Source organism: Microcaecilia unicolor, chromosome 1 (genome assembly GCF_901765095.1).
Source record: "Microcaecilia unicolor chromosome 1, aMicUni1.1, whole genome shotgun sequence".
In the NCBI taxonomy this organism is placed as follows: domain Eukaryota; kingdom Metazoa; phylum Chordata; class Amphibia; order Gymnophiona; family Siphonopidae; genus Microcaecilia; species Microcaecilia unicolor.
The window spans coordinates 167169686-167182493 of NC_044031.1; the positions used below are offsets into that span (position 1 = coordinate 167169686).

General features: G+C 53.0%; 1 protein-coding gene across 7 annotated transcripts in view; it reads left to right on the forward strand.

The window, feature by feature from the left end:
* Nucleotides 1-12380, forward strand: part of CBX3 (chromobox 3) — a 38847-nt gene extending 26467 nt beyond the window's left edge. For all 7 annotated transcript variants that reach the window (XM_030202252.1, XM_030202217.1, XM_030202227.1 and 4 more), the window contains one exon: nt 11654-12380. In XM_030202252.1, the coding sequence (XP_030058112.1) occupies nt 11654-11780 (127 nt within the window). In that variant the 3' untranslated portion in view covers nt 11781-12380. The remainder of the gene's footprint in view (nt 1-11653) is intronic.
* The last annotated feature ends 428 nt before the right edge of the window (nt 12381-12808 follow it).

The window sequence follows — 12808 nt, forward strand, 5'->3', positions numbered from 1 at the left end:
AGATTTAAATAGGCAGAGGCGTTTTTTTTTTTTTTTTTTTTTCTTGTTTAGATAAGTATTGCCATACTGGGAAAGACCAAAGGTCCATCAAGCCCAGCATCCTGTTTCCAACAGTGGCCAATCCAGGTCACAAATATCTGGCAAGATCCCAAAAAAGCACAAAACATTTTTTCTCCGAGGACAAGCAGGCTGCTTGTTCTCACGACTGGGTGACGTCCGCGGCAGCCCCCACCAACCGGAAATAAGCTTCGCGGGACGGTCAGCACGCAGGGCACGCCCACCGCGCATGCGCGGCCGTCTTCCCGCCCGTGCGCGACCGCTCCCGCCAGTTACTTTTTTTCCGCGACTGAGAGAGTTGTGTTTTCCCCTCTCTCTCGTTTCAGCCGCCGGATTTTTTCGACCGCGTTTACGCGGATCGTCGCTTTTGGCCTGTTCGGCCTCTTCTTCTTCTTTCTCTTTTATTAAAAAAAAAAAAAAAAAAGAATTTTGCGCGTGTGGAGCACGCGCTCCTTCTTTTCCCTCGCTTTCTAGCGGGGACGCCTCGTTGCGGCCTAGTGGCCGCTCGGTCGGTTACAATTTTCGTGGTGTGATTTTAGCCACCATTGCCGACTTTGACTTCGCCGACGCGATTTTTCCGTCGATGTCCTCGAAGGTCCCGAGTGGATTTAAAAAGTGTGGTCGCTGCGGCCGGCCGATCTCGCAGACCGACACCCACGCTTGGTGCCTCCAGTGCCTCGGGCCGGAGCACAATCTCAAGTCGTGCGTTTTGTGTCTCGGTCTCCGGAAACGGACTCAGGTTGCGAGGCAAGTTCTGCGGGACCGTCTTTTTGGAACTTGCGCCGGCCCCTCGACGTCGACCTCGACGGCATCGGTATCGAAGACCGGTTCTTCGGTACCGGTATCGATGCCCGAGACATCGGCACCGATGGCAGCGACCCCAGGAGAACAGGTCCCGTCGGCCCGCCGGTCCGCCGGCGAGAGTGGGGTAGAGAGACCGCGTGGGCAGTCGGCCCCGGTCACTCCCTCAACTCGTGAGCCACGGGACCGAACCCTGTCGGACCCGGTACCCCGAGACCAAGGGGGATCGACCTCCTCCTCCTCCATGCCCTCCGGCACCGGTGACGTGCACCGGAAAAAAGACAAGAAGCGCCGTCACCGGGAGCCCTCGGTGCACCCTGAAGAGGAGTCGACGCCGAAGCGTCATCGCAGAGAGGAGAGATCTCCGTCGGTGGTGGAGGTACCGACGCGTCGGGGTTCCGGCACCTCGGTGCCGTCTCCTGGCCCCCAGCAGCTTCCGGCACCGACACCCTTACCGGCCCCACCGCCTTTCCCGGCAGCGGGCCTGGACGAGTGCCTCAGAGCCATCCTTCCGGGGATCCTGGAAGGGCTGATGCGCCAGGCTGTGCCGGCGCCGGGGGTGCTTGCGCCCTCGGCGCCGATGACTGTGGCGCCGGCGAGCTCTAGCCCGGCGCCGGGGCAGTCGACACCGCCGCCGCTTGCGGTGCCGGTCTCGACAGCCACGCAGGTGGAGTCCCCGTCGACGTCGATGGAGGGAGCTCCGTCCCCGCCGGCGCGGGAGTCCACCGCTCGACGACACCGAGACCTCGGTGCCTCGACGTCGAGCCGGGCCCGGTACCGGACTCAGCTACATGAGCTAATGTCCGATACCGAGGACGAGGACTCGTGGGGGGAAGAGGAGGACCCGAGATATTTCTCCTCCGAGGAGTCTACAGGCCTTCCCTCGGACCCCACGCCGTCACCGGAGAGGAAGCTCTCACCTCCTGAGAGTCTCTCCTTTGCCTCCTTTGTGCGGGATATGTCTATAAGCATTCCCTTTCCCGTGGTCTCTGTGGAAGAGCCGAGGGCCGAGATGCTCGAGGTCCTCGACTATCCATCACCACCTAGAGAGTCCTCCACGGTACCGCTGCACAATGTCCTGAAGGAGACGCTGCTCCGGAACTGGGTGCGACCACTAACTAATCCCACCATTCCCAAGAAAGCAGAGTCCCAGTACAGGATCCACTCTGACCCAGAGCTCATGCGGCCCCAGTTGCCCCATGACTCAGCGGTCGTGGATTCTGCTCTCAAGAGGGCACGGAGTTCGAGGGATACCGCCTCGGCGCCCCCGGGGCGGGAGTCTCGCACTCTGGACTCATTTGGGAGGAAGGCCTACCAATCCTCCATGCTCGTGACCCGCATCCAATCTTACCTGCTCTATATGAGCATCCACATGCGGACCAATGTGCAACAGCTGGCGGACCTGGTCGATAAGCTCCCGCCGGAGCAGTCCAGGCCTTATCAGGAGGTGGTCAGGCAGCTGAAGGCGTGCAGAAAGTTCCTGTCCAGGGGGATTTTTGACACCTGTGACGTGGCATCTCGTGCTGCGGCCCAAGGTATAGTGATGCGCAGGCTCTCATGGCTGCGTGCCTCTGACCTGGACAACCGCACCCAGCAGAGACTGGCTGACGTCCCTTGCCGGGGGGATAACATTTTCGGTGAGAAGGTCGAGCAGATGGTGGACCAACTGCATCAGCGGGAAACCGCTCTCGACAAGCTCTCCCACCGGGCGCCTTCAGCACCCGCCCCCACGGGTGGGCGTTTTTCCCGGGCACGGCAGGCTGCACCCTATTCTTTTGCAAAGCGTAGGTACAACCAGCCGGCCCGAAGGCCTCGTCAGGCACAGGGACAGCCCCAGCGCGCTCGTTCTCGTCAACAGCGTGCGCCTAAGCAGCCCCCTGCGCCTCCACAGCAAAAGCCGGGGACGGGCTTTTGACTGGATCCACGGGAACATAGCCGCCCTACAAGTGTCCGTACCGGACGATCTGCCGGTCGGAGGGAGGTTAAAATTTTTTCACCAAAGGTGGCCTCTCATAACCTCCGACCAGTGGGTTCTCCAAATAGTGCGGTGCGGATACGCCCTGAATTTGGCCTCCCTGCCTCCAAATTGTCCTCCGGGAGCTCAGTCTTTCAGCTCCCATCACAAGCAGGTACTTGCAGAGGAACTCTCCGCCCTTCTCAGCGCCAATGCGGTCGAGCCCGTACCACCCGGGCAGGAAGGGCAGGGATTCTATTCCAGGTACTTCCTTGTGGAAAAGAAAACAGGGGGGATGCGTCCCATCCTAGACCTGAGAGGCCTGAACAAATTCCTGGTCAAAGAAAAGTTCAGGATGCTTTCCTTGGGCACCCTTCTGCCAATGATTCAGAAAAACGATTGGCTATGTTCCCTGGATTTAAAGGACGCATACACTCACATCCCGATACTGCCAGCTCACAGGCAGTATCTCAGATTCCGACTGGGCGCACGGCACTTTCAGTATTGTGTGCTGCCCTTTGGGCTCGCCTCTGCCCCACGAGTGTTTACCAAGTGCCTCGTGGTGGTAGCGGCCTATCTACGCAAGCTGGGAGTGCACGTGTTCCCATATCTCGACGATTGGCTGGTCAAGAACACCTCGGAGGCAGGAGCCCTCCGGTCCATGCAGTGCACTATCCAACTTCTGGAGCTGCTGGGGTTTGTGATAAATTACCCAAAGTCCCATCTCCAGCCAACTCAGTCTCTGGAATTCATAGGAGCGCTGCTGAATTCCCAGACAGCTCAGGCCTACCTTCCCGAAGCGAGGGCCACCAATCTCTTGACCCTGGCTTCGCAGACCAGAGCGTCTCAGCAGATCACAGCTCGGCAGATGTTGAGACTTCTGGGTCATATGGCCTCCACAGTTCATGTGACTCCCATGGCTCGTCTTCACATGAGATCTGCTCAATGGACCCTAGCTTCCCAGTGGTTCCAGGCCACCGGGAATCTAGAAGATGTCATCCGCCTCTCCACCAGTTGCCGCACTTCACTGCTCTGGTGGACCATCCGGACCAATTTGACCCTGGGACGCCCATTCCAAATTCCGCAGCCCACGAAAGTGCTGACGACGGATGCATCTCGCCTGGGGTGGGGAGCCCATGTCGATGGGCTCCACACTCGGGGTCTGTGGTCCCTCCAGGAAAAGGATCTGCAGATCAACCTCCTGGAGCTCCGAGCGATCTGGAACGCACTGAAGGCTTTCAGAGATCGGCTGTCCTGTCAAATTATCCAAATTCGGACAGACAATCAGGTTGCAATGTATTACGTCAACAAGCAGGGGGGCACCGGATCTCGCCCCCTGTGCCAGGAGGCCGTCGGGATGTGGCGTTGGGCGTGTCGGTTCGGCATGCTCCTCCAAGCCACGTACCTGGCAGGCGTAAACAACAGTCTGGCCGACAGACTGAGCAGAGTCATGCAACCGCACGAGTGGTCGCTCCATGCCAGAGTGGTACGCAAGATCTTCCGAGCGTGGGGCACCCCCTCGGTGGACCTTTTCGCCTCTCAGACCAACCACAAGCTGCCTCTGTTCTGTTCCAGACTTCAGGCACACGGCAGGCTAGCGTCGGATGCCTTTCTCCTCCATTGGGGGACCGGCCTCCTGTATGCTTATCCTCCCATACCTTTGGTGGGGAAGACCTTACTGAAGCTCAAGCAAGACCGCGGCACCATGATTCTGATCGCGCCCTTTTGGCCCCGTCAGATCTGGTTCCCTCTTCTTCTGGAGTTGTCCTCCGAAGAACCGTGGAGATTGGAGTGTTTTCCGACTCTCATTTCGCAGAACGACGGAGCGTTGCTGCACCCCAACCTTCAGTCTCTGGCTCTCACGGCCTGGATGTTGAGGGCGTAGACTTCACTGCGTTGGGTCTGTCTGAGGGTGTCTCCCGGGTCTTGCTTGCCTCTAGGAAGGATTCCACTAAAAAGAGTTACTTTTTCAAGTGGAGGAGGTTTGTCGTGTGGTGTGAGAGCATGGCCCTAGAACCTCGTTCTTGCCCTGCACAGAACCTGCTTGAATACCTTCTGCACTTATCAGAGTCTGGCCTCAAGACCAACTCAGTAAGGAATCACCTTAGTGCGATTAGTGCTTACCATTATCGTGTGGAAGGAAAAGCCATCTCTGGAGAGCCTTTAGTCGTTCGATTCATGAGAGGCTTGCTTTTGTCAAAGCCCCCTATCAAGCCTCCTGCTGTGTCATGGGATCTCAACGTCGTCCTCACCCAGCTGATGAAACCTCCTTTTGAGCCACTGAATACCTGCCATCTGAAGTACTTGACCTGGAAGGTCATTTTCTTGGTGGCAGTTACTTCAGCTCGTAGGGTCAGTGAGCTTCAAGCCCTAGTAGCTCATGCTCCATATACCAAATTTCATCACAACAGAGTAGTGCTCCGCACCCACCCAAAGTTCCTGCCGAAGGTGGTGTCGGAGTTCCATCTTAACCAGTCAATTGTCTTGCCAACATTCTTCCCCAGGCCGCATACCCGCCCTGCTGAACGTCAGTTGCACACATTGGACTGCAAGAGAGCATTGGCCTTCTACTTGGAGCGGACACAGCCCAACAGACAGTCCGCCCAATTGTTTGTTTCTTTCGACCCTAACAGGCTAGGGGTCGCTGTCGGGAAACGCACCATCTCTAATTGGCTAGCAGATTGCATTTCCTTCACTTACGCCCAGGCTGGGCTGACTCTTGAGGGTCATGTCACGGCTCATAGTGTCAGAGCCATGGCAGCGTCAGTGGCCCACTTGAAGTCAGCCACTATTGAAGAGATCTGCAAGGCTGCGACGTGGTCATCTGTCCACACATTCACATCTCATTACTGCCTCCAGCAGGATACCCGACGCGACAGTCGGTTCGGGCAGTCGGTGCTGCAGAATCTGTTTGGGGTGTAAATCCAACTCCACCCTCCAGGACCCGAATTTATTCTGGTCAGGCTGCACTCTCAGTTAGTTGTTCTTCGTAGGTCAATTTCTGTTATACCCTCGCCGTTGCGAGGTTCAATTGACCTGGGTTCTTGTTTTGAGTGAGCCTGAGAGCTAGGGATACCCCAGTCGTGAGAACAAGCAGCCTGCTTGTCCTCGGAGAAAGGGTATGATACATACCTGTAGCAGTTGTTCTCCGAGGACAGCAGGCTGATTGTTCTCACCTTCCCTCCCTCCTCCCCTTTGGAGTTGTGTGTTTCATATTTTTTGCTAGTCATTCAACTGGCGGGAGCGGTCGCGCACGGGCGGGAAGACGGCCGCGCATGCGCGGTGGGCGTGCCCTGCGTGCTGACCGTCCCGCGAAGCTTATTTCCGGTTGGTGGGGGCTGCCGCGGACGTCACCCAGTCGTGAGAACAATCAGCCTGCTGTCCTCGGAGAACAACTGCTACAGGTATGTATCATACCCTATACTGCTTATCCCAGAAATAGTGGTTCCTTGTCATGAACAGCAGATTAATCCATTAACTGATGGGTTGTATCCGCCTACCAGCAGGTGGGGATACAAAACACTGAAAGCACATGGTGTTCCTGGACGCCCAGCCCCCTCTGCCTTCAGTATGTTTCCCAGCAGGTGTGGACGTCACTTTCTCAGCTCCTGGATTTCTGCCTGGGGTGGCTCCTGTGCTTTGCCAGTAGAGCAGGGGGTATTGTGTCTGATGGTGCCCACTTTAAAGGCATACTTGGTTTTCCCTATCCCTTTGCGGGGTAAGTTTTGCAGCACATGCTGCTTAGATGTTAATGCTGGCACGGCCGACGGAGTTAGCAGCGAGCGCCATCTTGGAGTCGCCGTGTGACTCGACCCTCGCGGTTGCGGAGGGGTCTGAGTGCAGGGGGACGCCTCGTTTCAAGGTTTCTAGAGAAGCTATTTCCTCTGCTTCCCCCAATGTGGGGGCGGATGTACAGAGCGAGTTTTTCTCCCCTGAATTTGTGCTGCTGATGCATAAGGCTTTTATGTTAAAAAGAGCACTGCCTGAGGCTCCTGACAATTCCTTTCGGACTGGGTTGCCTCCAGTTAGCGTCTGCTGGAGACTTTATTTCTTTCCCCGAGCTTTTGGCTGATGCTAAGCGTAGACGAGTGAATACCCCATCTGAGGGGGACTTTTCACTCTGTTCTCCCCCGTGGTCTAGTTTCGGGGAGTCTGAGGGGTCTGGCAGGCCCTCACGGACTGATGATCCAGATGAGGGTGGCTGCTTGCCACAGGAGTTGGATGACCCTAAAGCAGTTCGGATTTTCCACCACGACGAGCTGCCAGCTCTAATTTCTGATGCCTTACAGGCCCTTTGTATTGAAGAGCCTGACGAGGGCGCTGCCGCTTCTGTTAATCCTAGGATGGCTAGTACTAAGAAGCCTTCTCGGGCTTTTCCCGTGCATGCTTCCATCCAAGAGCTTATTTCAGCTAAACGGTCTGACCCTGATGGTCCCTTGAAAGTGGCCAGGGCTATGTGTCACCTTTACCCTTTTGAGTGAAAGTCAGTTGGCCCTCTTTGGGATGCCTAAAGTGGATGCGTTAGTCACAGCTGTGACTAAAAAGACTACTCTCCCGGTAGACCGGCGGCTGGAATCCGCGCTGAAGCGGTCCTTTGAAATCTCGGGCCTTTCCTTACGGGCGGCTATTTGCAGTTCCTATGCAGCCCGGGCCTGTTTTTCCTGGTTGTAGCAGGCGGTTGAGCAGCCCGCCAATGGAGCGGGTTCCCTTGCTGAGGTCGGCCTGCGTATGGAGTCTGCCCTGTCTTTTTTTGGCTGATGCCTTTTATGATCTGGTCGGAGCTTCGGCTAAGCAGGTGACGGTTGCTGCCCACTGCCTTCTTTTGCTGTGGCATTGGGCGGCTGACATGGCCTCTAAAAGACTGGTGAGGTTACCTTTTCGGGGCCTCCTGAGGATAGGCTGAGGCCTTCTTCCAAAAGTCCTTCTTTTCCTTCCTCTTCCAGGCCACGTTTTCGCGAAGTTCACGGGTATCGCCCAGGGCGCTCTGCGGGTTTTGGTCAACGTACCTGTTTCCAGCAGAGGAACTCCTTTCGTTCGGACAAACGTGCTGCGGCGTCCGGGCAACGTCCAGGAGATCAGGGGCGTCCTCCAGAATGATGGGGCGCTGGTCCACTCGTTGGTTCCCGCAGTAGGGGGTCGTCTCCCTCTTTCTGGAGGGGTGGACCAAGATTACTTCGGATCAGTGGGTCCTGGACCTGATAGGGAAGGTTACCGACTAGAATTCGCTGCTCTGGTGGGAGATGCATTTTTGGAGTCCCGATGCGGTGATAAATGAGACTTTGCAGGTGTTCCTGAAGCTCGGAGTGGTGGTTCCGGTTTCTCCCGCCGAACGCGGTCGCTACTGTGCCTCGAAAAGGCGGGGTCGTTCAGACCTATCCTCGGCTTACGCAGAGTCAACGAGGCCTTAGGCGTGCGACACTTCCGCATGGAAACCCTGCGCTCCGTCATTGCGGCGGTACAGCCAGGAGAGTTTCCCACATCTCTGGACCTCAAGGAAGCGTATTTGCATCTGGCCGCCGCATCAGCGGTTTCTCCGGTTTGCAGTATTGAGCCAACATTTCCAGTTTCGCGCCTTGCCTTTCGGCTTGGCAACTGCCCCTCGGATTTTTTCCAAGGTGACGGTAGTAGTGGCTGCCTTTCTCAGGCGAGAGGGTATCAGAGTTCACCCTTATCTCGATGACTGGCTCATCAGAGCGGATTCGGCAGACGAAAGCCAACTTGCCACAGCCAGAGTTGTTACAGTTCTTCTGACTCTGGGCTGGGTAGTCAATAAGCCCAAAAGTCACCTGGCCCCCTCTGTCTCTCGAGTATTTGGGGGTCTGGTTCGACACGGCTTCAAGGTTCGTTTTTCTTCACAACAGGCGTCTCAAGCTTCAGAATCAGGGCCGCCTGCTCCTGCGGATGCCTCGCCCTCGAGCTTGGGACTTTGTTCAGCTCCTGGGATCGATGACAGCCACCGTAGAGGTGGTTCCCTGGGCAAGAGCTCACATGAGGCCGCTGCAGCTTGCTGTGCTTCAGCAATGGTCTCCGATTTCCCAGGAATACCAACACAGACTAAGGTGGCTTCCTGCGGCACAGTGCAGCTTTCCGACAGCATGCTGCAGCAGAGGATACCACTGGCTCTTCCTATTTGATGTCTGGTGATAACGGATGCCAGCCTTTCGGACTGGGGAGCTCATTGCTGGGGACGCTATGCTCAGGGTCTTTGGTCCACCGTGGAAGCGGGATGGTCCATCAATCGCTTGGAACTGAGCGATATTCCAGGCTCTTCTGGCCTTCCACAGGATGCTGAAGGGTCTTTCTGTCCAAGTTCTGTTGGACAACATGACAGCAGTGGCCTGCATCAATCGTCAGTGCAGCACTCAGTGCAGGGCCCTGGCTGCGGAGGCATCTCAGATCTGCGACTGGGCAGAGCGCCACCTAGAGCTGCTGTCCACGGCTCACATAGCCACAGAGCAACGTACAAGCCGATTTCCTCAGCAGACATCAAATCGACCCGGCGGAATGGAAACTGGCAGAAGAAGTTTTTCTTCAGATTCATGCCAAATGGGGGACTCCAGGCTTGGATCTCATGGCATCAAGCGTAGACGCCAAAGTCCCTCGCTTTTTCAACAGGAGAGATCCTCGCTCGGCGGGGTTGGATGCCATGGCTCAACCTTGGCCCTCAGGCCTCCTGTTTGTGTTCCCTCCTTGGCCCTTGATAGGGCGAGTACTACTTCGGATTAGCCTGCACCGAGGATTGGTGATTCTCATCGCCCCGGATTGGCCAAGGCGTCCATGGTATGCGGATCTCTGGAGGATGCTGGTGTACGCGCCTGTTCTTTTGCCTCGGGTTCCGAACTTTAGTTCAGGGTCCGGTGACTATGGAAGACCCTTGCCGCTTTGGTCTTACGGCCTGGCTCTTGAGAGAGCGCAATTGAGGGACAAGGGCTATTCTAATAAGGTTATTGCCACGCTCTTGCAGGCTCGCACGCGGTCTACCTCTGCGACTTATGCTCGGATCTGGCGCACTTTTGAGGCGTGGTGTTACTCCAAAGTGTATCTCTCCGACTCTGGCGACAGTCTCGCTTTTGCTGGACCTTTTGCAGGACGGGCTACAAAAGAGCCTGGCCTACTATTCCCTTCGAGTTCAAGTGGCAGCGTTAGCCTGCTTCCGGGGGGAAGTCTCCGGCTTGTCCCTTGCTGCGCATCCGGATATTGTACGATTTCTCAGAGGGGCGCTTCGTCTCCATCCTCCTTTGCGGTCGCCTTGTCTGGCTTGGAACTTGGGGCTCGTGTTGAAGGCGCTCCAGCGATCTTCGTTTGAGCCTCTTATACTGGCTTCTGAGAAGGATGTGACTCTCAAGACAGTTTTTTTAGTGGCAATGACGTCGGCAAGAAGAGTGTCTGAGCTTCAGGCTCTTTCCTGTCTTGATACTTTTCTAAAGTTCTCGGAATCCGGAGTAACTGTTCGTACGGTGCCTTCCTTTCTGCCTAAGGTGGTTTCAGCTTTTCACCTAAACCAGCCCATTTTTCTTCCTTCCTTTTTGTAAGGAGGAGTTTCCGGACTCCCTTGGGCAATTGCGCCTTTTGGATGTCCGCAGGGCTCTGTGGCAGTATCTGCAGATGTCAAATGAGTTTAGGAATTCTGATCATTTATTTGTTCTGTTGGCAGGTCCCCGACGGGGGTTTCCAGCGTCCAAGGCCACTATAGCCCGCTGGCTTAAGGACTTCATTTTTTCTGCTTATCTGCTTTCAGGGCGGTTGCCGCCTGATGCGTTTAAAGCGCACTGTACAAGGGCAATGTCCTCTTCGTGGGCTGAAACGGGTGTCTTTTCTCTTCAAGAGATCTGTTGTGCGGCTACCTGGGCTTCTCAGCTCTCGTTTGTGCGGCATTACAGGCTGGATGAGGCAGCGCGGCAGGATGCGCATTGTGGAGCGCAAGTGCTTGCTCGCGGAGTTGCCTGTTCCCACCCTACTTAGGAAGTGCTTTGGTACATCCCATCAGTTAATGGATTCATCTGCTGTTGATGACAAGGGAAAATTAGGTTCTTACCGTGATAATTTTCTTTCCTTTAGTCACAGCAGATGAATCCATGATCCCTTTGTCTGACTTTAGTTTTTGTACAGATGTTGCATACAGACATTGTGCCTCATCAGGAGTACTTGAAGACAAGCTATCAGAGTTACTACATGCTGTTTTTATTGCAGGAGGTTAACGTCCCTTCTTTGGTTATTGCTCCGGTTCAGGGGCGTTTAGTTATTTTGCCTTTCTTATTCACTCTGCTTTGGAAATTTCATATACAGAAGGCAGAGGGGGCTAGGCATCCAGAAACACCATGTGCTTTCAGTGTTCTCTATCTCCACCTGCTGGTAGGCAGATACAACCCATCAGTTAATGGATTCATCTGCTGTGACTAAAGGAAAGAAAATTATCAAGGTAAGAGCCTAATTTTCCCGTACCGGTAGGTGCCCACCTTATCACCTTTGAAATAATAGTCAAGATGGAGAAAGATGTTCATTCTTGGATTTCCCATGTGCTGTAACTGATGTTATCCAGCCATTTTTTTTATTTTTTATATTTAAAGAGGGTGGGGGGGAGGTATCCAGATGCTGGACTTGGATAAAATATGTATGGCAGGCAAGAAAATGAGTGAGAGGTTGAATCATCAGACTGGGTCCTTTAGATAGTTGGCTGCATGATAAGCTGGTTTACTGTATAAATGTTTTCTGTATTCTTAATTATAGAATTGAGACTTGTTGGGAGAGGATCACATAATTTTACATCATTCCCAGTGTTATCCAGTCACCAATTTCATATGTTTGCAACTTTTTTTATCTTAATTTTTATTTGTATCACAGGAAAGACTCTGATGAGGCAGACCTGGTGCCAGCGAAGGAAGCCAATGTGAAATGTCCCCAGATTGTGATCGCATTTTATGAAGAACGATTAACTTGGCATTCATGTCCCGAAGATGAAGCACAATAAGTCTTGGTGCTTTTTAAAGTCTGTGAAAAAAACAAAAACAAATCTCAACATTTGTGAGAAACTTAGCGTTACGAAGGTTTTTTTTTTTTTTTTGTTACTACTTTTTTAATTTTATTTTTTTGTGGCGGGTGGGGGATGTGAGAACTAGTATGCTTTTGCCATTGACAACGTGCAGGTAAATTTTGTGAAAGAATCAAAGGCTTTCCATAGTACACTTCATTTCTCAGATTTTTGGTACAATTAAATTACTGCTTCTGTAACATGTATTTTTTTTTTTTTATAAGTTAGTGTCTATTGCATCAACCAGATGTGTTTAAACCTTGTTTTATAGTCTTCTTAGTGATGTGTGATTTCTTTAAATCTTTTCCCATCACACACTTGAACATAATGCATGAGATCAGAGTTTGGTTCAACAGGAGCCAGTTGAAAATACTGTCTTTATAGTAAATGAAATACTCCCAGACCTGTATATTGTTTACTTCATTGTAAATACTGGTGAACCATTTTCAGTAAAATAGTTTTATATTCTTCCTTGTATGGATACTTTTTTTTTTCTAAAAATGTCATTCACAATTAAAGTTTCATGTTATTTAAAGCAGACATGATTCTGTTTCTGCTTTTTGAATCTATATGAGGGACCTCTGTGTTTCAGGAAAGCTTAGTGTACTAATGGACATTGTGTGTGATAAGTGCCACGTGGCCCATAGATACAAAACAGGATGTGCAGCAGTAAACAGAATTAGCATGTGCTAAGCTTTGGTAAAAGGGCCCCCTTGTCTTTTTGAGAATTTGTAAATGTAAGATGTCCTGATTTTTATAGAATGTATTTTGTTGAATGAATGATAAGGTGACGTATGGGCACTTAATTTGATGATCTCTGTTTTCAACAGATTGCAAAGCAGGTTCATAAAGTCTATACACTTTAGACACATTAAAGTCAAATAACTCCCACTGGGTTTTGTTTAGCTGTTGACTGCATTTTAATTTTGCCTCAAATCAGCTATTTATAATATCTAGCAACTGCCACT